General features: G+C 39.0%; 1 protein-coding gene across 1 annotated transcript in view; it reads right to left on the bottom strand.

The window, feature by feature from the left end:
- The window catches only part of CUL5 (cullin 5), a 102,871-nt gene that overhangs the window by 18,031 nt on the left and 57,206 nt on the right, over positions 1-27,634 (bottom strand). The window contains 6 exon segments of the mRNA XM_010360851.2: positions 558-689; positions 1,552-1,684; positions 11,800-11,864; positions 17,031-17,138; positions 18,055-18,185; positions 20,344-20,437. Of these exon segments, the coding sequence (XP_010359153.1) occupies positions 558-689; positions 1,552-1,684; positions 11,800-11,864; positions 17,031-17,138; positions 18,055-18,185; positions 20,344-20,437 (663 nt within the window).

Genomic DNA, 27,634 nt, shown 5'->3' with positions numbered 1-27,634 from the left:
TTTAAACGAGAGTTGATGTACAAATGAGAGTGAAACAGTACAAACAACTCAAGAACAAAGACACTTTACTAAAAGTATTAAGAACATTTATTTATTAGATATATCACTTTATTTTACATAATTGATGCTATATTCGTTTTTTTGAAATGGAGTCTTGCTCTGTCACCCAAGCTGGAGTGCAATGGCGTGATCTCGGCTCACTGCAACCTCCATCTCCTGGGTTCCAGCGATTCTCCTGCCTCAGTCTCCCAAGCAGCTGGAATTACAGGAGTGCACCAGCACGTCCAGCTGATTTTTGCATTTTTAGTAGAGACAGGGTTTTGCCATGCTGGCCAGGCTGGTCTTGAACTCCTGACTTCAGGTGATCCACCTGCCTCGGCCTCCCAAAGTACTGGGATTACAGGTCGAGCCACTGCATCCAGCCTAATTGATGCTATATTCTTATTTTATGTTTCCTGCTTCTTTTACATTAACAATATCTCCGAAATGTATTACTTAAGCACATATAAAAATGATGCAATATATTAGAAAACCAAATTTTTTTTAAAATTACTTACTCTTAGCCACTCTACCATGTTTTCTTCAATTTCACTATCGGCAGAGATGTCTAATATAAGACGTCGTGTCAAATGAGCTTTATGATACCTCATAAAAACATCTTTGTTCTGTACATACTTAAGTACCAAGAGCTGTATGAAAAACAAAGTTACTTTCAGTTCTTATATACTCTTAGCCATCTCTCGAATTTAGACCTTCCTGTATCCACCAATTGTCACAAGTCAGAAATTTTTATAAGCATATAGATAGAGGCCTACTAAATTATCCATCTCTGAGAAACACCCAGTCCTGATATACTACTTTAAAAGTTAGCAAAATTGAGACTATAACCAAATAAAATTGTAGTTGCTCTAAATATCAGTTTTTTAGATTTTATATAAAATGCAACGATATACTTTACATGAAAAAAATCAATGTTTTTTTCTCCCCCCGCAAGTTTCTCTTCTACTTATCTTTTTCACATTTTTTTCTGACACTAATCATCTCTCTGGGCCTTTCTGTCTACACTTGCCCAATATCTTATTTTTTTTCTTGTTTGTATTCCTGGGCTTACATCATTACACTAACAACTGGGTGACAAAGATGAAAGCAACTACTTAATCTACTCTCATTCATCCCTTGCTATCTATCTTGGACTCTCACCAAAACGAAGGAGTGAAAAATTCCCAATCTCTCAACTATCATTCCAAATTTGTTGGAATGATTCCAAATTTGTTGGAATGATACGTCTTGTATTAGTAGCTAGAACTTAATTCCTAAAAATAATCAAGAAAGGAGAGGAATTAAATGGTATTCCCTTGAAGAAGCTGTAGAATAAAAATTTTCAGAAAGAAAAATAACCCCCCTTAGAGGTCTTGCACTGTAAAACTTCATAACATTAGTTCTTTACAGATAATACATTTTTAAATTGATACTATCACAGGAAGTCCTGTAAGCAGAACACAAATTCAAAGTAAGGTAATTTTAAAAGTTGAAATACAAAACATTATGTACCACTTCTTTAAGTTTTGCTTCAATCTCTTCGGAGGTTAGTTTTTTGCTTAATGGTGTTTTTCTTAGCAACATGTCACAGTAATTGGCAAGCAGCTCAGGGCATTTTGATTCAGGCTGAGTTTTTAATCCCACCCTAAAAAACAAATTAAAAGCAGTTGATGGAAAAATGATTGATGTTTGCAATTATTTTTTTCGAAAGCCAATTATTCACATGCGAATTTCTTCTGTTAAATAATCTAGTGATCAGGTTTGGAACTAGGATGAGCAAGCATCCCAGGGTGCCTAATTTAGGGAGGCACTCACTGTTAGGTACCCCTAAGTGCTGATGCCGCACTTGCAGAACCCTGAGAGTAAGAACCTCCTTCAATTTTGCACTCTAGGTGCCTTCTTGCCTCACCCTAGTGCTGACCTTGGCAATGATAATTAAAATATTTTGTTCAGAAATCTGTTAAAATACTTTTGAAAAACTGTTAAATTCTTGGAAACTTATGTTAACATTTAAAACTTTTATGATTAATATATTAAAACAGTTATTTCACTCTTTAAAATGTATCCAATATGACCTACATTCCATAATGATGATATATATACCATCATGCAGTTAAAAAAAACTATAAATGAATTATTCCTAAGCAGTAAAGAATTTGTATCTTGATTTCATTTTCCTGATACAAATTTTTCTTTAGTTTGAGATGGAGTTTTGGTCTTGTCCCCAGGCTGGAGTGCAATGGTGCCATCCTGGCTCACTGCAAACTCCGCCTCTCAGGTTCAAGCCATTCTCCTGCCTCAGCCTCCTGAGCAGCCAGGATTACAGGTGCCCACCACCATGCCAGGCTAATTTTTGCATTTTTAGCAGAGATGGGGTTTCGCCATGTTGGCCAGGCTGGTCTCAAATTTCTGACCTCAGGTGACCCACCTGCCTCGGCCTCCCAAAAAAGTGCTAGGATTATATGCATAAGCCACCGCACCTAGCTCCTGATAACAATGTAAACACAGCATATTGTTGTTTTTTAAAAAATAACTGAGACAGAAACACACACAAATTAAAAAATTTTAAAAAATGAGACAAGGTCTCACTATCTATACTGTCCAGGCTGGACTCCTCCTGAGTAGCTGGGACTATAGGTGCATGTCAGTGCACTCAGCAGTATATTGTATTTTTATGCTTGAAAGTCTTATATTTATTTTTTATCCTACTTCTCTAAAAATATACGTAAATAAATTTAAATTCGGGATTTTGAAATTTCTTGTGCTTATAAAATGCAAGTATTGTTTTCCAAGGATTGAGCTATCCAAATGTTAAGTATACAAATAATCCAAACAATTATATTGTGCATACACATACATAAAATATATGTATGTGTAAAATTTTACTGAATGTGTCAACTCGTAGTGGAGTGGAGTGGATGAAACTTTTTTCCTCCCAATTATAAATCCAGGAATCAGCATAGATTAATTTCTTTTATTTGTATAAATTTATGTCTTTGCCCTGAGAAATCTTATTCACATAAGTAGATGAGACTAGAATAAGTTTGTCTTATTATATCATTCAATTATTTGAGCACCTCCTGAGCCATATGCAAAACAAAAAATATCCATACTGATCTAATATTAAAAATTATTTTTAATTATGCATATTTAAAGAATGGCTAACATCTATCAGTGAGGTGACAAATGAAGAAAACACAATCCATCCATCTCTCCTTGCAATGCCTGGCTCAGGTGTGAACTACTGTAACAATTGAAGTGATCTACCTCCCTCCTTCATTCAACCTATTGAGAGGTCAGCTATCAGTTTTTGTTTTTGTTTTGACATGGACATCTAGATACGTTGCTCAGGCTGGTCTTGAACTCCTGGGCTCAAGCAATCTTCACTCCTCAGCCTCCCAACTAGCTGGGATTACAAGCTAGCTATTAGTCCTATATTGTTTCTTTGAAGATAGGGTGTTATTTTTCCCCCTGTGACTGTTTTAAAAGTTTTATTATTGTTTTCAGTTTTAAGCTGTTTTACTATGATGTACCTAGGAATGGTTTAATTTGTATTTATCCCACTTGGGATTCACAGACACCCTTAAATCTTTAATCAATTTTGGAAAATTTTAGTCAATACCATTTCAAATATTGGTTAATACCCTCTTTTCTATGCTCTATGACTCCAATTATATATGGTTTTAGACACTTTCTTTCCTCAGATAACAATTTCCATCTATTTGTCCATTAATACGTATTATTTCTTCATTGCTATTATCTAAGCTTATTAATAATTACTGATATATAATTTGCAAATCATACAAATCACTCACTTAAAATGTACAATACAGTGCTTTTAAAGTATATTCAGAAGGTTGTGTAATCATCACAATAAAATTTTAGAACATTTTCATTACCCCAAAAAGAAACCCCATACCTGCTAGCAGTCAAATCCCATTCTCTAGCTATCCTACTCTTGCCTCCCAGGCCTAGGCAACAACTAGTCTACTCTATGGATGTGTTGATTCTGGATATCTCAGATAAATGTTTTCATACAATAAGTGGTATTTTGTGACCCGCTTCTTTTACTTAGCATCAAGTTTTCAAGATTCATCCATATGTCATAGCATGTACCAGTAGTTCATCCCCCTTTTTTAACATGTATCTTTTATTGAGAGTAAAAAAGATTTATCATTTTCATTTTTAAGTGTAAAATTCAGTGGCATTAAGTACATTTCACGATGCTGTACAAACATCACTGATATCTATTTTCAGAGTTTCTTCATTATCCCAAACAGAAATCTTGTATACATGGAACAGTAACTTCCCATCCCCTGGTAACTTTTATTCTACTTTTTGTCTCAATGGATTTGTCTGTTCTTGATACCTCATACAACTGTATTCATGTAAAATTTGTCCTTATGTGTCTGGCTTATTTGAATCACCATAATGTTTTCAAGGTTCATCTACCTTGTGGCATATAGCAGAATAATAATTCATTTCTTATGAATGAATAATATTCCACTGTATGGATGTAGCACATTTTGCTTATCTATGCAACTAATGGACATTTGGGTTGTTTACACTTTTTGGCTATTAAGAGTAATACCACTCTACTATGAACATGTATGAGCATGTTTCTGAATGAAAGTATGTTTTCATTTCTCTTTGGTATACACCTCAGAGTAGAACAGTTGGGCCATACAGCAACTGTGTTGAACTTCTTTTGTTTGTTTTAAAAGGCTAGTCAAGTGAAGCAGGGGGAGTGGAGGAGGAACAACTAAATCTGTAACTGGTTGTGATCAATTAGTTGTAAACACCACTGCACTTGGACCAGCCTATGTTGAACTTCTTGAGGAACTACCAAACTGTTTTCACAGCAGCTGTGCCACCAACAATATGATTCCAATTTTTCCATATCCTTACCAACACTTGTTATATCTGTCTTTTTTATTTTAGTCATCCTACTGGGTATGAAGTGGTAGCTCATTGTAGTTAAGCTATTAATCTTTTTAAAAATTTATTAATTTATTTTTTATTACACTTTAAGTTCTAGGGTACATGTGCACAACGTGCAGGTTTGTTACATATGTATACATGTGCCATGTTGGTGTGCTGCACCCGTTAACTTGTCATTTACATTAGGTATATCTCCTAATGCTATCCCTCCCCGCTCCCTCCACCCCACGACAAGCCCCAGTGTATGATGTTTCCCTTCCTGTGTCCAAGTATTCTCATTGTTCAATTCCCTAATTAAAGTCCTTATGTGCTAACTCCAACATCAGGATCACCTGAGAATCTGCTTCTAAAATGATTCTTTTAGTTAAGTCATTAATTTCTCTGTCTTCATAGGACTAGTAATGTTGTACCGAATACTGAACACTGTATATAAAAGAATCACACAGGCACAAGATGATGTTATCTTGCATTAAGAATGGGTTCACCCTTTGTTCTGCTATGAAGGGGAATCAGTCCCTCTCCAGGGTTAACCACTGAATCGAAGATATGTCCCTCCTGGACTTTCAGTTCAGTGTCCAATGGGTTTTGTTACTCCAGTCCTGTGTGACCACCAAAACATCTACTGCCCCCCAGCTGTATTGCTTAGCCTAGCCAAAACTGCATTCTCAGCTGCAGCTTCTCCTTAGGGAAACACAGTTACAAATCCTCAAGTAACCTCTGAAAGGTTTATCTGGCATTTCTGTACATTTCAATCCTTTGTCATAGCTATTTCTATAGCTCTTAAATAACATAAAATTACTATTTTCTATATTTACCCGATTTTCTAGCTGTTCTCAACAGCAGCATTGGTTTACCACAAACTACTCCACTCCTCCTCAGAAGCAAGTCTTCCAAATAACTTGGATGCTACCACCAGTTTATTCTTCTAAAACAGGGGTGTCCAATCTTTTGGCCTCCCTGGGCCACACTGGAAGAAGGACTGTCTTGGGCCATACATAAAATACACTAACACTAATGACAGATGATGAGCTAAAAAAAAAAAAAACTGCCAAAAAATCTCATAATGTTTCACGGAAGTTTACGAATGTGTGTGTTGGGCCACATTCAAAGCCGTCCTGGGGACCATAAGACCCGTGCGGTTGGACAAGCTTGTTCTAGAACATCACCTCCTCCACACCTCCAATAGCCACAACACCAATAGGTGCTGCCTGGATCAGCTAATGACACTTATTCTACTCCACAGAAATTTTCTACTTTGAGACAGGGTATCACTCTGTTGCCCAGACTGGAGTGCAGTGGTGCCATCATAGCTCACTGCAGCCTTGACCTCCTGGGTTCAAACGATCCTCGTGAATAGCTAGGACTACAGGTGTGCGCCATCATGCTCATTTAATTTTTTAAACATTTTGTTGTTGCCTCACTATGTTGCCCTGATTGGTCTTAAACTCCTGGCCTCAAACAATCCTCCCACCTTGGCTCACCAAAGTGCTGAGATTACAAGCATGAGCCATGGCACCCAGCCTAGAAATGTTCTACTTTAATGTGGAGCTAAAAGTAGGACACAGTCACCTTAGAATCAGAAAACTAATAGAAACCCAGCAATCCTCACTTCGGAAATCTATCCTGTAGATAAAGAGTCACAAATATTAAATGTACAATATTATCCTCTGTAGCACTAACAGTAATAGCAACACATCAGAAACTACTTAATGCAGCAGTAAAGGACCAGTTAAATAAGCTATAGTACATCTACCAGACAGAGTGCCATGTTGCTATTCAGCATAGGAGGTTATGAAAAACCAACATAAAACAATAGAATGGCAAAAGACTGAGAGCAAGCACCCTAAAATCAGAAATAAGACAAGGATGCCTGAATTCACTCCTGCTATTTGTTACTGTAGTAGATGTTCCAGTCAGAGCAATTAGGCAGAGCAAAGAAAATAGAACCAAACTGGAAAGGAAGAAGTAAAAGTATTTCTATTTGCAGATGTTATGACCTTATATACAGAAAAGCTGAAACAATCCATAAAAAAGCTATCTGAGCTAATAAATAAATTTAGGAAAGTTGCAAAGCACAAAATAAACACATAAAAATAGTCTGTGGTTGGGCACGGTAGCTCATGCCTGTACTTCTGCCACTTTGAGAGGCAGAGGCAGGAGGCTCACTTGAACCCAGGAGTGCAAGACCACACTGGGCAACACAGCAAGACGCTGTCTCAAAAAAAAAATAAGCCGGGCATGGTGGTATGGCCCTTAGTCCCAGGTACTCAGAAGGTGGAGGCTTGAGCCCAGGAGGCGAAGGCTGCAGTGAGCTGTGATCATGCCATTGCACTCCAGCCTAGGTGACAGAGCGAAACCCTGCCTGAAAAAAAAAGAAACAGAAAAAAAAAAAAATAATTTGTTTTTTTATACACCAGCAATGAACAATCCAGAAAGAAATTAAGAAAACAATTCCAGGCTTGGCACGGTGGCTCCTGTCCATAATCCTAGCACTTTGAGGGGCTAAGGTGGGAGAACCACTTGAGCCCAGGAGTTCAAGACCAGCCTGGGCAACACAGTGAGAGACTATCTCTACCAAAAACAATTAGCCAGGTGTGGTGGCCTGAACCTGTGGTCCCAGCTACTCAGAAGGCTGAGGTGGGAGGATCACTTGAGCCCAGGAGAGCAAGACTGCAGTGAGCCACGACTGCGCCACTGCACTCCAGCCTTGGTGACACAATGGACCTTGCCTTCAAGAAAAAAAAAAAAGAAAGAAGATGGATGGGAAAGGGAAAGGTAGGGAAGGGGAAGGGAAGGAAAGGAAGGAGGGAGGAAGGAAGAGCAATTCAATTTACAACAGCATCCAAAGAAAATATCAAGGAATAAATTTAACCAAGAATGTGGAAGACTTGTACACTGAAAGCTATAAAACATTGCTGAAAGAAATATAAAAAACAAATAAAAAGAAATTCCATTTTCATAATTGGGAGACATAACATTAATACAATTCAATGCATTTCCTATCAAAATTCCAAAGGTCTTTTTCACAGAAATGGAAAAGCTGATTCTCAAATTCACAAAGAATTAGAAGGGAACCCAAATAGCCAAAATGATCTTGAAAAAGAACAAAGTTGAAACATGCACACGTCTTGCTTTCAAAGCTTATTGCAAGGCTACAGTAAATCACAACAGTGCGGCACCAGCATAAGGACAAATATATAGACCAATGGAACCGAACTAAGCATCCAAAAATAAACACATACATCCACTGGCCAACTGATTTTTTTTTTTTTTTTTTTTTGAGACGGAGTCTCGCACTCTCGCCCAGGCTGGAGTGCAGTAGCGCCATCTCAGCTCACTGCAAGCTCTGCCTCCCAGGTTCACGCCATTTTCCTGCCTCAGACACCCGAGTAGCTGGGACTACAGGCAACCGCCACCAAGCCCGGCTAATTTTTTGTATACTACAGACGCCTGCCACCATGCCCGGCTAATTTTTTGTATTTTAGAGATGGGGTCTCCCCATGTTAGCCAGGATGGTCTTGATCTCCTGACCTGTGATCTGCCCACCTTGGCCTCCCAAAGTGCTGGGATTACAGGCGTGAGCCACTGAGCCCAGCGGTCAACTGATTTTTGATAATGGAGCAAAGACTGTTCAGTGAGTGCTGGAACAACTGGATATCCACATGCAAAAATATGAAGTTGGATCTATATCTCACAACATACACAGAAACTAACTCAAAATGGATCAATGACTGAAATATAAAAGCCAAAACTATAAAACCCTTTTTTGTTGTTGTTGAGATGAAGTCTCATTCTGTCACCCAGGCTGGAGTGTAATGGCATGATCTCAGCTCACTGCAACCTCCGCCTCCCAGATTCCGACGATTCTCCTGTCTCAGCCTCCCAAATAGCTGGGATTACAGGCATGAGCTACCACACCTGGCTAATTTTTTGTATTTTTAGTAGAGACACGGTTTCACCATCTTGGCCAGGCTGGTCTTGAACTCCTGACCTCAAGTGATCCACCTACTTTGGCCTCCCAAAGTTCTGGGATTACAGGTGTGAGCCACTGTGCCCGGCCCTATAAAACTCTTAAAAAAAAAAAAAGTAACAATAAATCTTCATGATCTAAATATGAAACCAAAAGCAAAAGCAACAAAAGAAAAAAATAGGTAAACTGAACTTAATCAAAATTAAAAGCTTTTGTGCATCAAAGGACAGTATCAAGAAAATGAAAAGACAACTTACAAAATGGGAAAAAATATTAGCAAATCATATATCTGATACGGATCTAGTACCAGAATATATAAAGAACTCTTACAACTCAGCAACAAAGACAAAGAATCCAACTAAAAATGGGCAAAAGGGCCAGGCACGGTGGCTCATGCCTGTAATCTCAGCACTTTGGGATGCCGAGGCGGGCAAATCACAAGGTCAAGAGATCGAGACCATCCTGGCCAACATGGTGAAACTCCATCTCTACCAAAAATACAAAAATTAGCTGGGCATGGTGGCACATGCCTGTAGTCCCAGCTACTCGGGAGGCTGAGGCAGGAGAATCACTTGAACCCAGGAGGCGGAGGTTGCAGTGAGACAAGATCACACCACTGCACTCTAGTCTGGCGACAGAACAAGCCTCCATCTCAAACAACCCCCCCCCAAAAAAAAAAAAAAAAGGGCAAAAGGCCTGGGTATGGTAGCTCATGCCTGTAAGCTCAACACTTTGGGAGACTGAGGCAGGAGGTTCTCTTGAGGCCAGGAGTTCGAGACCAGCCTGAGCAACATAGCAAGCCCTCATCTCTGAAAGAAATTAGTCAGGTATGGTGGTGTGTGCCTGTAGTCCCAGCTACTCAGGAGGCTGAACCAGGACTGCTTAGGCCCAGGAGGTGGAGGCTGCAGTGAGCTATGATGACTCTTCATAAGGGAAAATATAGGAATCCCCCCTACCAAAAAAAAAAAGATGAAAAATTGCTGAACATCAAGAGTCATGAGGGAGATGAGAATGAAAACATTAAGAATACCACTACATACATCCCAGATGACTCAAGTTAAAAGAACATGAAACAATGGTGAGAATGAGGATCAGCTGGTACTCTTATACTCTATTGGTGGAAGAATAAAACAGAATAACCACTTCAGAAAGCAAACTACTGTTACATGCCAAAACATAAAAGAATTTCAAAAACACAATGCTGAATGAAAGAAGTTTTACACAAAAAGTACACAATGTATGATCTCATTTATACAAAGTCCTAGATTAGGTAAAACTAATCTATATTGAGGGAATTAATCAGGACAGCAGATGCCTCTGGAAGGAGGTGGGGTGGGACTGAATGGGGATAGACATGAGGTAATTTTGTACAATGATAAAGACATCATACACATTAATAGGGGTATAGGCATTTGTCAAATCTGACTCAAATGTACACTTAAGATTTATGCAAGGGACTGTATATAAATTTTACCTAAAAACATAAATATCAAATTCAATAAATGACTGCATGCTGAAGTATTTAGGGACTAAAGGTTACTGATGCCTGCAACCTCTTTAGAAACACACTTAAAAAGTTGACTGATGGATGTATACAGGGAGATACACACTTGATAAAGCAACTACAGTAACTCTATTGTAAGTTTGAACATTTTCATTAAAAAAGTGCTTGGGACTGGGTGCGGTGGCTCATGCCTGTAATCCCAGCACTTTGGGAGGCTGAGGTGGGAGGATCACTTGAGGTCAGGAGTTTGAGACCAGCCTGGCCAATATGGCAAAACCCTGTCTCCACTAAAAATACAAAAAAAATCAGCCGGACATGGTGGCGTGTGCCTATAATCCCAGCTATTCGGGAGGCGGAGGCAGAAGAATTGTTTGAATCCATGAGGTAAAGGTTGCAGTGAGCTGAGGTTGCACCACTGCACTCCAGCCTGGGTGACAGAGTGAGACCCTGCCTCAAATAAATAAATAAAATAAATAAATAGATAAATAATACAAAAAATGCTTGGGTGAAAGAGAATGAAGAAGATCTATCTACTCATGTGAAGAGATGGTCGAGACGCAGTGCTATGTTTCACATATTTCACAGTTTATAAAAGAGAACATAATATATGCCCTTCTAAAATATGTCAGTATTATAATATGGTATGACTCAGATGTCTTCCGTTGTAATATTACTCAAGCAACATACACTGCTCAAAAAAGACAAAATGAAAACACTAAATGAAAAATACCTGATTACTTTTCCTTCTTAAGAAACACGATTTTTCAGTATTTTTCAAATATTTTAGCATTATATATAAAATTTCTTTAAAATGGTAATTCTTAGTTAGAAGTACATCAAAAGATTTTTTTCGATTAACCTTTATTGCTATTTAGTACTACTCTGAAAGTGCTATAACTAGCTTAGATTTCAGTTGTCAGATTTTCTATAAGCTATGCTTAGCACAGGCATATTCATCTTACCAATTACAGAACAATTTTTTAAAATGCTAATAGGAAAATTTACATTAAAACTGAGTTCTTTTTATATCATTATGGTAAATTGAGTCATTTTCTATGCTTCCATGGGTAATAGAATACTTTTAGTGACTAATGAGGGAAAAAGAAGTAGAGATCCTAAAAGATTAGGAATATTTTTTTTCTACTTGAAAAAATAAAGTCAATTTTTGTATTGTAAAATAATTTAATAAAAAATTGTAAATGAACTTTAACAGCCAAAAGCAGCAAAAGTTACAAAACTAACAATAACAAAAACAAACCTAACAAGGTACTTTGCATACCTAGTTAATCCCTATTACACTAAAAAACATTTAAGTATTTTTAAAGTATGGTTTTAAAAAACTTACCCCTTCTGCTTCAAAGGTAATTCAAGTTTAAATATAGTAGCATCATTAACAACTGCTTTATATGCCTGCAAAAATAATTTGGAATAAAATATTTTTAATATATAAAATATACAGATAAATTTTTATACATCCCAAAACACATAAAAATATGTTAGTTTTTATTTCTAATGGTATATCTGACCAAACAATTTGCCTAGTCAAAGACTTTAGCAAGTTCTTTGTCATATCATAATTATCAATATTCTCAAGTGAGGCTTTTTTTTTTTTCTTCTGAGATGAAGTCTCACTCTGTCAACCAGGCTGGAGTACAGTGGCTGGAGTGCAGTGGCGCAATCTCCACTCACTGCAACCTCCGCCTCCTGGATTCAAGCGATTCTCCTGCCTCAGCCTCCCGAGTAGCTGAGATTACAGGTGCCCACCACTACGCCTGGCTAACTTGTATTTTTAGTAGAGATGGAGTTTCACCATGTTGGCCAGGCTGGTCTCAAACTCCTGACTGACCTCAGGTGATCTGCCTGCCTTGGCCTCCAAAGTGCTGGGATTACAGGGGTTAGCCACCATGCCTACCCTCAAGTGAGATCTTCTTCCTTTTTTTTTTTTTTTTTTTTTTTTTTTTTGGAGACAGAGTTTCACTCTTGTTGCCCAGGCTGGAGTGCAGTGGTACTGATCTCAGCTCACTGCAACCACCGCCTCCCAGGTTCAAGTGATTCTCCTGCCTCAGCCTCCTGAGTAGCTGGAATTACAGGTGTGCACCACTGTGCCCGGCTAATTTTGGTATTTTTAGTACAGACAGGGTTTCACCATGTTGGCTAGGCTGGTCTTGAACTCCTGAACTAAAGTGATTCACCCGTCTCAGCCTCTCAAAGTGCTGGATTACAGGCGTGAGCCACCACACCCAGCCTGCACACGAGGTTCTTGTTAAAGTCACTTGCAATTCCATGTTGCTGAAGACAATGGTTAATCTCCATCTTATTTGATTCATTACCAGCATTTTAAAACAGTGGATCACACCCTCCTCCTGAAAGTACTTTTTTTCACTTGCCTTCTAGCACATAACATTCTCCTGGTCATTCCTCCCTTCTCATGAAAGATGACTCCTTATTTTTCTAACAATGAAATATCAGAATTCCCTAGGCCAATCCTTGGACCTGTCCTCTTTTCTATCTCCACTCATTATTTTGGTGATTACAGCCTGTGTCAGTGCTTTAAAAGCCATTTATATGCTGAAGCTGTCAAACATATTTTTCCAGCTCCATTCTCTCTCTAAAGCTCCAGACTCAACATTACCACAAGGATGTTTAACAGATATTTCAAAGTTAACTTATTCAAAACTGAGTTTCTGATCTCTCTGCAACAATCTCTCCAAAACCTATTTCTCTTACAGTCTTCCTTATCGCAGTGAACATATCCTTCTAATTGATCAGAACACGAATCTGAGTGTCATCCCTGACTAGTCTCTATCACATTCTACATCTGATTCAATAGCAAATCCTGAATAGTCTATCTTCATAACATAATCATAATCCCAGCAATCCCTCTTCTAGGCATATACTCAAAGGAAATGAAATCACCACTTCACAAAGATAACTGCACTCCCACATTCACTGCATTACTCACAATAGCCAAAATATGGACACAACCTTAGTGTCCATCAGTGGATAAAGAAACTGGTACATATATACTACGGAAGCCTGGAAGACCTTATGCTAAGTGAACTAAGCCAGACACAGGAAGAAAAATACTGCATGATCTCACCTATACGTAGAACCTAAAAAAAATTCAAATACACAGTGAGAGGAACGAAAGAGTAGTACCAGAGGTAAAATGGGTGGGAAAGAAACAAGGAAATGTAGGTCAAATGATACAAAGTAGCAGATACACAGGATTAAAAAAGTCTAGAGAGCTGATGTACAGCATGAGAACTACAGGTAGTAAAATTATACTGGGCTGGGCATGGTGGCTCATGCCTGTAATCCTAGCACTTTGGGAGGCTGTGGTGGATGGATCGCTTGAGCCCAGGAGTTCAAGACCAGCCTGGACAACATAATTGAGAACTCATCTCTACAAAAAAAATTACAAATTAGCCAAACATAGTGGTGCATGCCTGTAGTCCCAGCTACCCCGGAGGCTGAGGTGGGAAGATCACCTGAGCCCAGAGGGGTCAAAGCTCAGTGAGCCATGTTGTGCCACTGCACTCTCTCCAGCCTGGGTGACAGAGCAAGAGTCTGTCTCAAAATAAATACATAAATAAAACAAAACAAATTAAAATTATATTGTATATTGGATTCATGCTAAGTAAGTAGACTTTGGGTGCTCTTGCCACAAAAACAAAACAAAACAAGAAAATGGGTAACTATGTGAGATGATGGATATGTTTATTTCCTTCACCAGTGAGATGACAGGACTGAGACAGCATCAGTGTGGGTGAAGAGTTCTCAAAGAACATGATTTAAAGGGAAAGCGGGCCAGGGTGATGGCTCACGTCTATAGTCCCAGAACTCTGGAAGGCCAACGCAGGAGTTCAAGACCAGCCCGAACAACATAGCTAGATGTTGTCTCTACAGAAAAGCTCTAAAAACCTAGCCAGGTGTGGTTGTGTGTGCTCACAGTCCCAGAAACTCAGATGGCTAAGCGGGAGGATTGCTTGAGCCCAGGAGTTCAAGGCTGCGGTCAGCTATGATTGCACCACTGCACTCCAGCCTGGGCGACAGAGCAAACCTCCCTGACAAGTCACTTCTAAAGCCTGTTGTCATTTTTATTTTCCAATTCCAAGCCACATACCTGGTGGAGCAGATGCTGTCAAACCTTCCCACATCCCTTAGACTTTTCCCACTATTAGTATCTGCACGTGCACCCAAAGGTGTTTTTTGTAAAACTGCAGAAATATGTGTTGCCTATGCAAATGGCAGGCAGGAAATTTTAAGAACTCAACACTTGACAGGTGAGGTAATTTTAAGCAGTGTTTTTACTAAGTTTCCTTGCAGAATTAAGTTCAAGTAGCTCACTGTAGAGCTGACTTAATAGTACGCCACACTATCATCCCTGCATTTCCCAAATAAGCTACTTGCATTAAAAAAAAAAAAAAAAGAATTATCGAACTACTTTTGACCACCTCTACCATCACTCTGGGACAAGCCTCCATCATCATTTAATTGAATTATTTAAGTAAGTTCTTAACTGGTATTCTTCCTTCTTTCTTCCCTTCAGTCTATTTTTGCAACAGTCAGAGCGATCCTGTTAATACATAAATCACATCCTACCATTCTGTTTAAAATTTTTAAATGATTTCCCATCCTACTCACAGTAAAAACTAACTCCTTACCATGGCTCAGTCTTATATGATCTGGCTTCTTTTTTTTTTTTTTTTTTTTTTTTTTTTTTTTGAGGCGGAGTCTCGCTCTGTCACCCGGGCTGGAGTGCAGTGGCCGGATCTCAGCTCACTGCAAGCTCCGCCTCCCAGATTTACGCCATTCTCCTGCCTCAGCCTCCTGAGTAGCTGGGACTACAGGCGCCCGCCACCTCGCCCGGCTAGTTTTTGTATTTTTTTAGTAGAGACGAGGTTTCACCGTGTCAGCCAGGATGGTCTTGATCTCCTGACCTCATGATCCGCCCGTCTCGGCCTCCCAAAGTGCTGGGATTACAGGCTTGAGCCACCGCGCCCGGCCTATTTTTTGCAACAGTCAGAGCGATCCTGTCAATACATAAATCACATCCTACCATTCTGTTTAAAATTTTTAAATGATTTCCCATCCTACTCACAGTAAAAACTAACTCCTTACCATGGCTCAGTCTTATATGATCTGGCTTCTTAGGAAGCCTTTGCAGGCTACTCAATTTAAGACTTCATAGCACCCCACCATTTCTATACTCCCTTAACTCCTTTCCTACTTTACCTACTTATTTATTTGTTTTATTTTATTTATTTATTTTTTGAGATGGAGTTTTGCTCTTGTTGCCCAGGCTGAAGTGCAATGGCACAATCTCAGCTCACCACAACTTCCACCTCCAGGGTTCAAGCAATTCTCCTGCCTCAGCCTCCTGAGTAGCTGGAATTAACAGGCATGTGCCACCACGCCCAGCTAATTTTTCATATTTTTAGTAGAGACGGGGTTTCTCCATGTTGGTCAGGCTGATCTCGAACTCCTCACCTCTGGTGATCCGCCCGCCTTGGCCTCCCAAAGTGCTGGGATTACAGGCGTGAGCCACCACGCCCAGCCTATTTGTTTGTTTTAAAATAGACAAAAAGAGGCTGGGCACAGTGGCTCAGGCCTGTAATCCCAGCACTTTGGGATGCCGAGGTGGGCCGATCACCTGAGGTCAGGAGTTTGAGACCAGCCTGGCCAACACAGTGAAACCCCGCCTCTAGTAAATATACAAAAATTAGCCGGGCATGGTGGTGGGTGCCTGTAATCCCAGCTACACGAGAGGCTGAGGCAGGAGAATCGTTTGAACCCAGGAGGTGGAAGTTGCAGTGAACCAAGATCACGCCATTGCACTCAAGCCTGGGCAACAAGAGTGAAACTCAATCTCAAAAAAAAAAAAAAAAAAAAAAAATTAAAATAGACAAAAAGAGTGAGAAAAAATCCTACTGGAGAAAGTTGTTTTTTTAGAATCATTCAGACTTGGGAAGTAATGAAAGGTAGCCAAAGAAGAGAAAAACTAGCTGCAATTTCTTCTTATAGGTTTATTACACTAAAAAAGATAAAACGCTAAGGACAGTATGGTGTTTCATTATCATTATCCTATACTAATAAGGATGGAAAAAGATGGTATGCAATACAAATGCTTCCCTGGGAAACAAGGATAAGTATAACGTAACTCTTGAAGGAGTCCCATGAAAGGATGGAGGATGGAGGAATCAACTCTGCTTGTGATGAGCTATGGAGCGAGGCAGGATATCAAGGAAGCTCCAGGGGAAGTATTCTTTGAGCTGGGTCTTAATGGAAGGATGAATAGGAATTCAATAGATCAGTAATATTCAAAAACAGAAAAATATTCTTGGAAAAATGAGAAAAAAGCAACTTTCTAATAAATTCTAATTCACAAGGCTATCAAATGCTTAACGAATGCTTACAAACAAAACAAATACAGTTGTTCTCCACTGATGAAAAATAACAGTTGCTAGATTAAGTTTATAATTAATAGCAAAATAATACAAATTGATTATTAGAAGTAAATTATGAGGGTAAAACTTTTAAAACAGTGTTTTTTATATATACAGGAATATATACCTTATCTCTTGCAGTAAGAAATCGTGGATCATCTTGAAAAGCTTCTTTGACGAGTTTACTAAATCTATTAAATAGTGTAAGTAACTGCTCAACATATTTCTCAGAGTCCTAGAAACAAAAGTTTTTATATTAAGTTTTTAAAAGAAAAAGAACACCAAAAAAATGAGAAAATATAAACATAATTTTAATAAAACTCATTTAAAACTGGGGATATTTTTTCTTAAAAATAAAACTAAAAGGTGGTCCAATATTACTGTTTTGCCACTTCTTTTTTTTTCTTTCTTCCTTTGTGTTTTTTTTGAGATGCAGTCTGCTCTGTCGCCCAGGCTGGAGTACAGGGGCGCCATCTCGGCTCACTGCAAGCTCTGCCTCCAGGGTTCACGCTATTCTCCTACCTCAGCCTCCCGAGTAGCTAGGTCTACAGGCGCCCAGCCACCACGCCTGGTTTTTTTTTGTATTTTTAGTAGAGACGGGGGTTTCACCATGTTAGCCAGGATGGTCTCGATCTCTTGACCTTGTGATCTGCCTGCTTCGGCCTCCCAAAGTGCTGGGATTACAGGCGTGAGCCACCACGCCCGGCCCCCTGTTTTACTGAGAAAATAGTATCAATTTTCAATTCTGCATTTTTAAAAATTTAATGTTCTTATTTGTAATCAACACATAACTGTACATATTATGAGGTACAATGTTATATTTCAATGCATGTATATACAGTATAATGATCAAATTGAGGTAACTACCATATCCATCACTTCAAACATTTATAATTTCTTTGTGGTAACAACATAAAAAATCTCTTCTAACTTTCTTGAAATATACACTACATTGCTACTTGCTACAGCTATCCTGCTGGGTCACAGAACACCAAAACTTATTCTTCCTATTGAACTATAACTTTATACCCCACTAACCAACCTCTTCTGGTCCCCCAACCCCCAGCCTCTGGTAACCACTTACTATACAATCCTGCATTTAAAAAATAGCCTTGATATATATCTATCATTGCCATTAAAAAAAAACTTACAGTAGTAATAGTTTCAGCAGCTGCTACCATATCTGCCAGGCCAGCACTAATGATATGTTCCTCCAAGTCTTTCAACATTGGCTCTATACCATTAGGAACTTTGTCCATCAATGAAAACATTAAATGTAACTCTGGAAGGACAGAACACATTCATGTAATCATTTCATTTACTAGAATAAGAATTTAGAGAAACATTAGTTAAAAGTTTGTAATGTTAACAGTATTCTGTGGATACAATGTAATTAGGGGTCGTTTTTTTTTTTTTTTGTTGCTGTTTTTGTTTTCGAAATAGGGTCCCACTCTGTCACCCAAGCTGGGTACAGTGGTTCGATCGTGGCTCACCACGGCCTCGACCTCTTGGGCCCAAGCAATCCTCCCACCTCAGCCTCCTGAGTAGCTGGGACCACTGGCTAATGTTTTTTGTAATTTTGTAGAGATAGCATCTCCCAGTGTTGTCTAAGCTGGTCTCAAACTTCAGGGCTCACACAATCCTCTCACCTTGGTCTCTCAAAGTGCTGGGATCATAGGTGTGAGCCACTGCACTTGGTCTAAAAATTACATTTAAAAAAAAATCAAATTAAAAGTGATCAGACTGGGCGTGGTGGTTCACACTTTAATTCCAGCACTTCGGGAGGCCAAGGTGGGAAGATCATTTGAGCCCAGGAGTTAAAAAGACCAGCCAGGGCAACATGGCAAAACCCATCGCAACACACACACACACACACACACACACACACACACACACAAAACAAACAAAATATTAGCTCGGTGTGGTGGTGCATGTCTTTGATCCCAGATACTTGGGAGGCTGAAGTGTGAGGACTGCCTGAGCCCAGGAGGCTGTGGCTGCGGTGAGCCATGATTGCACCATTGCACTCAGACTGGGTGACAGGGCAAGACAGTCTCAAAAAATAAAAATAAAAAAAGTGATCAAATACTGCAAAACCCAACTCCTTTCTTTAAAAGCTCATTTAGCCAGACGCAGGGGACATCAGCCTGGGCAACATGGTGAGGCTCTGACTCTATAAAAAATACAAAAATTAGCCAGACATGGTGGTACACGGCTGCAGTCCCAGTTACTCAGGAGGCTGGGAGGTGGGAGGATCACTTGAGCCCAGGAGGTCAAGGCTATAGCGAGTTGTGATCATGCCACAGCATTCCAGCTTGGGCAACACGGCGAGACCCAGTCTCAAAAGAAAAGGTGAGTCATTCGATTTTCAATGCAAAGGAATATTTATTTACACACAAGATTAGTATATTTCATAAGGTAGATGTAATATTAAATATACAGCCACATCATCAAAAGGTAAAAAATAACATGAGTAATAATTATGAAAGCAACTGTATTAGAGATTAGAATATAAAACTGTATCCATAAAGAATTTTTCAATTTACAAAGCACTTTTTCATGTTATGCCATTTTATTGACCTTCACAAAAACCCTAACTCACGGTACTGATTACCACTAAAAAAAACCTTTTGAAAAAAGTGCAACATAGATCAGACATAACTCTAATTAGACTGGCACAAAGAATACAAGTATTTTGTTTATGCCAATAAAGCAGCTTGCTAAAATACTACTGAATTACTCCTAAAAAGTGTATGAACTTAAGTGAATTGAAATATGTACTTTAAATGTAACTAGAGATTAAATAGGACGACCTTGCAGTTAAATACAATAAAATCTGGAAACTCAGCAGAAGTTATTTAAAAAACAAAAGCAAAAAAAATGTTAAAAGCAGTTTTACCGCAGTAGTAGGTATATGTGCAATTTTTGTTTCTTTAGTTTGTTATATACTTGCTACCTCTCAAAACATATCTTTTTAAGAAAACATTGAAGCAATAAAAAAATCCTTTAGAAATCGTAAAAGTATTTTTGGGGATAGAGATGAAGACTATTAACATGGAGTGTTTTATTACTTTCTAAAAAGATTCATCACAAGGTTGCACACAAAAGTCAAATACCTGGTTCTAATCTATAACATATGTTTCCAGTTTAAGTTGGCCTTTAAAAGCAGTGTCTTGCTTTTCAGAAAAAAGTAGAAATTCACCATACACATAGACAGATGTCGATAGCTAAGAGGGAAAATGTTTAAAATTTAAGTTTATATACTCTTTAGCAGTGCCTCTGTGTTAAATATTTTATCTATTTCCTTAAGTACAGTTCACTCTAACAGTTCCACATATACCTATGTGGAAAAGAATTATCTAAGAGCAACTTACTAAGTGATTTGTTTCAAAGATACCCTCTTAGAAGATTATGATAACTTTATGTGATGTTTTACCTACTTTCAGTTTCATTTCTCTTGATCATGCCTTGGCACTCAGCTAAGATAGTCTCTTTAAATGATGTCACCAGGGCATTTACACAGCATTCCATGAGCTGAAATATATCAAAAATTAGTCAAGGCTACTATATAGGCTGTATAGCACAAATCTATTTCAAATCACAAAATAAAACAATATTGTCCAATAGAAAAAAATAATTATACTGAAAGTAGATTTCACTTACCTTTACTACAGGATTATTGAAGATGGATATGCTATACTAGTTTACCAAAGTATATTTTCCCCTAAAGAAAAAACTATAGAACTAGACTCTCTTTAGACATTTTAACAAAAGTCCTCAAGGAGAGGAGAGAAAAATATACAAGATAAAAATATACAAACCCAAACTTTGATTAACTCTTCCTGTCTGGAGAGAACTTGTTTTAGAATTAGGTTATAAAATTCTAGAAGTGTGAATACATTCATTCAACAAACCATTATTGGATGCCTACTACATGCAGGCACCAAAGAAGTATTTAGGAGACAAGAATAAGCTATAATTCCTGGCCGGGCGCGGTGGCTCAAGCCTGTAATCCCAGCACTTTGGGAGGCCGAGACAGGCGGATCACGAGGTCAGGAGATCGAGACCATCCTGGCTAACACGGTGAAACCCCGTCTCTACTAAAAAAAATACAAAAAAACTAGCCGGGCGAGGTGGCGGGCGCCTGTAGTCCCAGTTACTCGGGAGGCTGAGGCAGGAGAATGGCGTAAACCCGTGAGGCGGAGCTTGCAGTGAGCTGAGATCCGGCCACTGCACTCCAGCCCGGCGACAGAGCGAGACTCCGTCTCAGAAAAAAAAAAAAAAAAAAAAAAAAGATATAATTCCTGCTCTCGAAGAGAACACTGTCTAACTGAGAGTGAGGAGGGCAGTAAACCTACACTGCTAACTAAGTATAACTCAGTTAAGTGGCATCACACACATACACAAACACACATAAAATAAAAACAAACTTAGAAACTACTTTTTTCTAGGGTAGTTAAAATGGCCTCATCCACAAGTTGATATCTAAATGGGATCCTGTAAAATAAGTATAAGCCCTAAAATGGGTTACGTATTCTAGGAATACCAGGAAGCTTAAAATGGTAGAGAAGGGATAGATAGTGGAAGAGAAGGCTACTAAACCTAGTGGTAGAAACAATAGTTACTGTGGGAATTCAAATAGGAAGAAACTGATGAAGGCTAGACGATCTGAGCTACTTTATTACAATTTTATTATAACATGAGTTAAAAGAATCCTTATAGGATTTTGGGTAAGTAGAAGAAAACATTGCTAAAATGAATCCATGAAAATAAAGTAACAGAATGAGTTATATGAATAAGAAAATATTTCTTATTGGAGTAGAGTGACTCTTGCTGAACCATATTAAGTTAGAAAAATAGGTTAGGGTCAAATTATGAAGGTTCTTAAAAATCAGGGGTATGAAATAATGATACTCTGGGGTTTTTTTTGGTTTTTGAGAAGGACTCTCACTCTGTCACCCAGGCTGGAGTACAGTGGCATGATCTTGGTTCATTGCAAGCCCCGCCTCCCAGGTTCACGCCACTCTCCCATCTCAGCCTCCGGAGAAGCTGGGACAACAGGCGCCTATCACCACACCCTGCTAAATCTGTTTTTGTATTTTTAGTAGAGACGGGGTTTCATCGTGTTAGCCAGGATAGTCTCAATCTCCTGACCTTGTGATCAGCCTGCCTCAGCCTCCCAAAGTGCTGAGATTACAGGCATGAGCCACCATGCCCGACCAGTACTCCAGTTTTTGAATAGAAAAGTAAAACAATGAAAGTGATGTTTACGAAAGATTATCCTGAATTCACAAAAGAATAAATACAAATGATCAGTAATAAGAATAAATATGCAGGCCAGGCTGGGCAACACAGTGAGACCCTCTTTCTAAAAAAATAATAATAAAACATAGAGGAGTGGAGCAAGATGGCCAAATAGAAGCCTCCACCGATCATTCCTCCTGCAGGAACACCAAATTTAACAACTATCTACACACACAAAAACACCTTCATAAGTACCAAAAATCAGGTGAGCAGTCATAGCACACAGTTTTAACTTCATACCACTGAAAGAGGCACTGAAGAGGGTAGGAAAGATAGTCTTGAATCGCCAGTGCTACCCCTCCCTCATCCCCCAGCACCATCCGTATGGCACCGAGAATCTGTGTGCTTGGGAGAGGGAGACAGCAGCGACTGTGAGATATTGCATTGAATTCACTGCCACCCTTTCATAGCAGAAAGCAAAAGTAGGCTGAACTCAGCTGACACATGCCCATGGAGGGAGCATTTAGACCAGCCCTAGACAGAGGGGAATCGCCCATTCCAGCAGTGAGGACTTGAGTTCTAGCAAGCCTCACACTGTAGGCTAAAGGGCTCTGGGGCTCCAAATAAACTTGAAAGGCAGTCTAGGCCACAAGGACTGTCTGTACCTTCTAGGCAAACCCTAGGGCTGAGATGGGCTCAGATGCATACAACTTACTGAGACACCAGCCAGTGCAGCTAAGGGAGTGCTTGTACCACCCCTCCCCCAACCCCAGGCAGCACAGCTTGCAACTTCAAAAGAGACCCCTTCCTTCTGCTTGAGGAGAGGAGAGGGAAGAGTAAAGAGAATTTTGTCTTACATCTTGGATACCAGCTCAGCCATAGTAGCATAGGGTATTGGTCAGAATCATTCCAGGTCCTAGCTCCCAGACAACATTTCTAGACACACCCTGGGACAGAAGGGGGAACCTGCTGGCTTGAAGGGGACAATCTAATCCTGGTAGGATCCATCACCGCTGACTAAGGAGCCCTTGGGCCCTAAATAACCAGCAGCAACAACCAGGTAGTATGCCATGGGCCTTGGGTGAACCTTTGAGACATGCTGGCTTCAGGTGAGACCTAGCACATTCCCAGTTGTGATGGCTATGGTGACACACTCCTTTTGCTTGAGAAAAGCAGAGGCAAAAATAAAGGGGACTTCGTCTTGCATCTTAGGTAACAGCTCAGCCACAGGAGTGTAGAGCACCAGGTGGGCTCTCGGGCTTCCTGATTCCAGGTCTTGGCTCTTGGATGGCATTTCTGGACCTGCCCTGGACCAGGGAGGAGCCACTGCCCTGAAGGGTTAGTCCCGGGCCAGGCACCATCCATCACAAGCTGACTGAAGAGCAGTACTAAGAGCGAAGTTGACAGCTATAAGCACTTACATCAAAAAAGGAGAAAAACTTTAGGTGAACAATCTAATGATTAATCTTAAAGAACTAAAACAGTAAGAGGAAACCAAACCCAAAAGTAGTAGGAGAAATAATGAAGACCAGACAATAAATAAATGAAATTAAAATAAAGAATATAAAAGATCAACAAAACAAAAAGTTAGTTTCTTGGAAAGATAAACAAAAAAATCAACAAACCTTTGGCCAGACTAAGAAAAAAAGAGAGAAGATCCAAAGAAATAAAATCAGAGATGAAAAAGGAGACATTACAACTGATACTACAGAAATTCAAGGGATCACTAGTGTCTACTATTAGGAAAGGTATGTATGACAATAAATTGGAAGATGTAGAAGAAATGAGTGAATTCCTAGACACACCCAGCCTACCAAGATTGAACCATGAAGAAACCCAAAACTTGAATAGATCAATAATAATGAGATAGAAGCCATAATAAAATTTCTCCCAACAAAAAAAAGCCTGGCACTTGATGGCTTCACTGCTGAATCCTACCAAATATTTAAAGTAGAACTAATATCAATTCTACTCAAACTGTTCTGAAAATAGAGGAGGGAATACTTCCAAACTCATTCTATGAGGCCAGTATTGCCCTGATACCAAAAGCAGACAAAGACACATTTAAAAAAGAAAACTACAGGCCAATATCACTGATGAATATTGATGCAAAAATCCTCAACAAAGTACTAGCAAACCAAATTTTTGTTTTGTTTTTGTTTTTCTGAGACAGAGTTTCACTCTGTTGCCCAGGCTAGAGTGCAGTGGCATTATCTTGACTCACTGCAAGCTCCACCTCCCAAGTTCAAGTGACTCTCCTGCCTTAGCCTCCGAGTGGCTGGGATTACAGGCACCTCACACCTTGCCTGCTAATTTTTGTATTTTTTTCAGTAGAGATGGGGTTTCACCATGTTGGCCAGGCTGGTCTCGAACTTCTGACCTCAAGTGATCCACCCGCCTTGGCCTCCCAATGTGCTGGGATTACAGGCATGAGCCACTGAGCCCAGCCTAGCGAACCAAATTTAGTAACACATTAAAAAAAATCATTCATCATGATCAAGTGGGATTTATCCCCGGATGCAAGGATGATTCAACATACACAAATTGATCAATGTGATACATCATATCAACAGAATGGCAGACAAAAACCATATGTTCATTTCAATTGATGTTGAAAAAGCATCTGATAAAACTCAACATTCCTGCATGATACAAACCCTCAAAACACTGGGTATAGAATGAACATACCTCAGCATAATAAAAGCCACATATGAGAGACCCATAGCTAGTATCATACTGAATGGAGAAAAACTATAAACCTTTCCTCTAAGATTTGAAACATGACAAGGATGCCCACTATCACCAATTTTATTCAAAATAATACTGGAAGTTGTAGCTAGAGGAATCAGACAAGAGAAAGAAAGAGCATCCAAACTGGAAAGGAAGATGTCAAACTACCCTTGTTTGCAGATGATATTACCTACAATGAGACCTCATCTCATCCCAGTTAAAGTAGCTTTTATCTATAAGACAGGCAATAACAAATATTGGTGAGGATGTGGAGAAAAGGGAACGCTAGTATAATGATGGTGAGAATGTAAATTAGTACAAGCACTATGGAGCAGTTTGGAGGTTCCTCAAAAAACTAATACAGAGCTACCTTATGATCCAGCAATCCCACTGCTGGCTATATACCAAAAAGAAAGGAAATGAGCACATGGAAGAGATATGTGCACTCCCACGTTTATTGCGGCACTATTTATAATCAAGATCTGGAAGCAATCTTACTGTCCATCAACAAATGGAGAATGAAAATGTAAATAAACACAATGGAGTACTATTCAGCCATAAAAAAAGAATGAGATCCTGTCATTTGCAACAACACGGATGAAACTGGAAAACACTGTGTTAGGTGAAATAAACCAGGCACAGAAAGACAAATTTCACACAATCTCACTCATTTGTGGGAGCTAAAAATTAAAACAATTGAACTCATGGAGATAGAGAGTAAAGGATAGTTACCAGATGCTGGGTAGGGTAGTGAGGTGGTGGTGGGGAAATAGGGACGGTTAATGGGTACAAAAACAGGATGAATAGTCGGGCGCAGCGGCTCAAACCTGTAATCCCCGCACCTTGGGAGGCTGAGCCAGGTGGATCGCCTGAGGTCAGGAATTCGAGAGCAGCCTGACCAACACGGAGAAACCCCATCTCTACTAAAAATACAAAATTAGCCAGGCATGGTGGTGCATGCCTGCAATCCCAGCTACTTGGGAGGCTGAGGCAGGAGAATCACTTGAACCTGGGAGGTGGAGGTTGAGGTGAGGCGAGATCACACCATAGCACTCCAGCCTGGGTGGGCAACAAGAGCAAAACTCTGTCTCAAAAAAAAAAAAAAACAGGATGAATAAAACATAGTATTTGATAACATAACAGGGTGACTCTAGTAAAAAATAATTTAATTGTACATTTAAAAATAACTAAAAGAATTGGATTGTCTATAACACAAGGATAAATGCTTGAGGTGATGGATACCATTTACCCTGATGTGATTATCATGTGTTGCATGCCCATAACAAAATGTCTCATGTAACCCATAAATACATACAACTACATACACCACGTACGTATGCACAAAATAAAAAACTATTTTATATTTATAAAATAAATAATTATAATTTTATGTACTTATAATTATTATTTATAGTTATTATAAACATAATTAATGTTTAATATTATAATTATTAATATTCATTAATTTTTAAATGCACACAAAAAATATTGTAAAACCTATGATACCGGGAGATTGGTAAAGATCAACAGACAAAACTCAGATCAGCGATGATATGGATAAACAAGCACACAGTTGATGGGACTACATTCCTAAAAGTCAGTTTCGTATTTATTGTGTAGCAATTTGTAAAAGGTTCAGGGACTTTTACTTCAGCTATCTAATTTCCAGGAGATTCGATTCCAAGAGGAAGCCAAGTGTGAGAAAAGATGTGTACACAAGGATGTTAAAAAGACAGAGGTATTTAAGGATATTCCAGAAAGCACTATTTATAAGAAATAAACTATAAACAATGAAATGGTCATCATTAGAGAACCAGTTAGTAATACTACAGTGCATACAGGTTATGTTATAATATAGATTGTAATATGCTTTGGCTCTGTATCCCCACCCAAATTTCATCTTGAATTGTAATCCCCACATGTTGAGAGAGGGACCTGGTGGGAGGCGACTGGATCAGCATGGTTTTCCCTCATGCTGTTCTTGTGACAGAGAGGGAATTCTCAAAATCTGATGGTTTTAAAAGTGGCAGTTTCCCCTGCACACAAACACACTCTCTCTCTCTCCTGCCGCCATGTAAGATGTGCTCTGCCTCCCCTTCGCCTTCCGCCATGATTCAGTTTCCTGAGGACTCCCAGGCCATGTGGAACTGTGAGTCAACTAAATCTCTTTCCTTTATAAATTACCCAGTCTCAGGTAGTATCTTTACAGCAGTGTGAAAATGGACTAATACAATGTAAGCGGAGTAAAAATGAGCAACATCATAAATTTATTTTTAAACGTAGGAATGCAGGAAGGAAGGGAGGCAAAACGGGGAGGGAAATAGGGAGGAATGGAAAAGAAAGGAAAAAAGAAAAAGAAGGATCAACAAAACAAGTATGACAAAATAATGATAATTGTTGAATCTGGAGGACTGGGTATGGGGGTAGGGTTCATTATAGTATTTTCTCTACTTGTGTAAATATTTTAAAACTTTCATTACAAAGCTCTTTTTAAAAATAAAGAGAACAATTACGGTATAGATTTCTATATATTAAAAAATCCTTCAGAAAATTATTTTACCTAGGCAAAATGAAGGGAGATTGCTAGATAGAATTCTCTCCTTATTTCAAATGAGTCTTGTCCTAACAACAGAGTCAGTTTCTTAAGGACAGAAATCATGTTATTCCTCTTTTGTATTTCTTCCCATTTACCAAACTACTATATACATAGTCGATCCTAAATATATAACTTGTTATTTGAAAATACATCTTGAATGG

This window comes from Rhinopithecus roxellana, chromosome 15 (genome assembly GCF_007565055.1).
Source record: "Rhinopithecus roxellana isolate Shanxi Qingling chromosome 15, ASM756505v1, whole genome shotgun sequence".
Taxonomy (NCBI): Eukaryota; Metazoa; Chordata; class Mammalia; order Primates; family Cercopithecidae; genus Rhinopithecus; species Rhinopithecus roxellana.
This window is presented reverse-complemented; position numbering and strand designations above follow the sequence as displayed.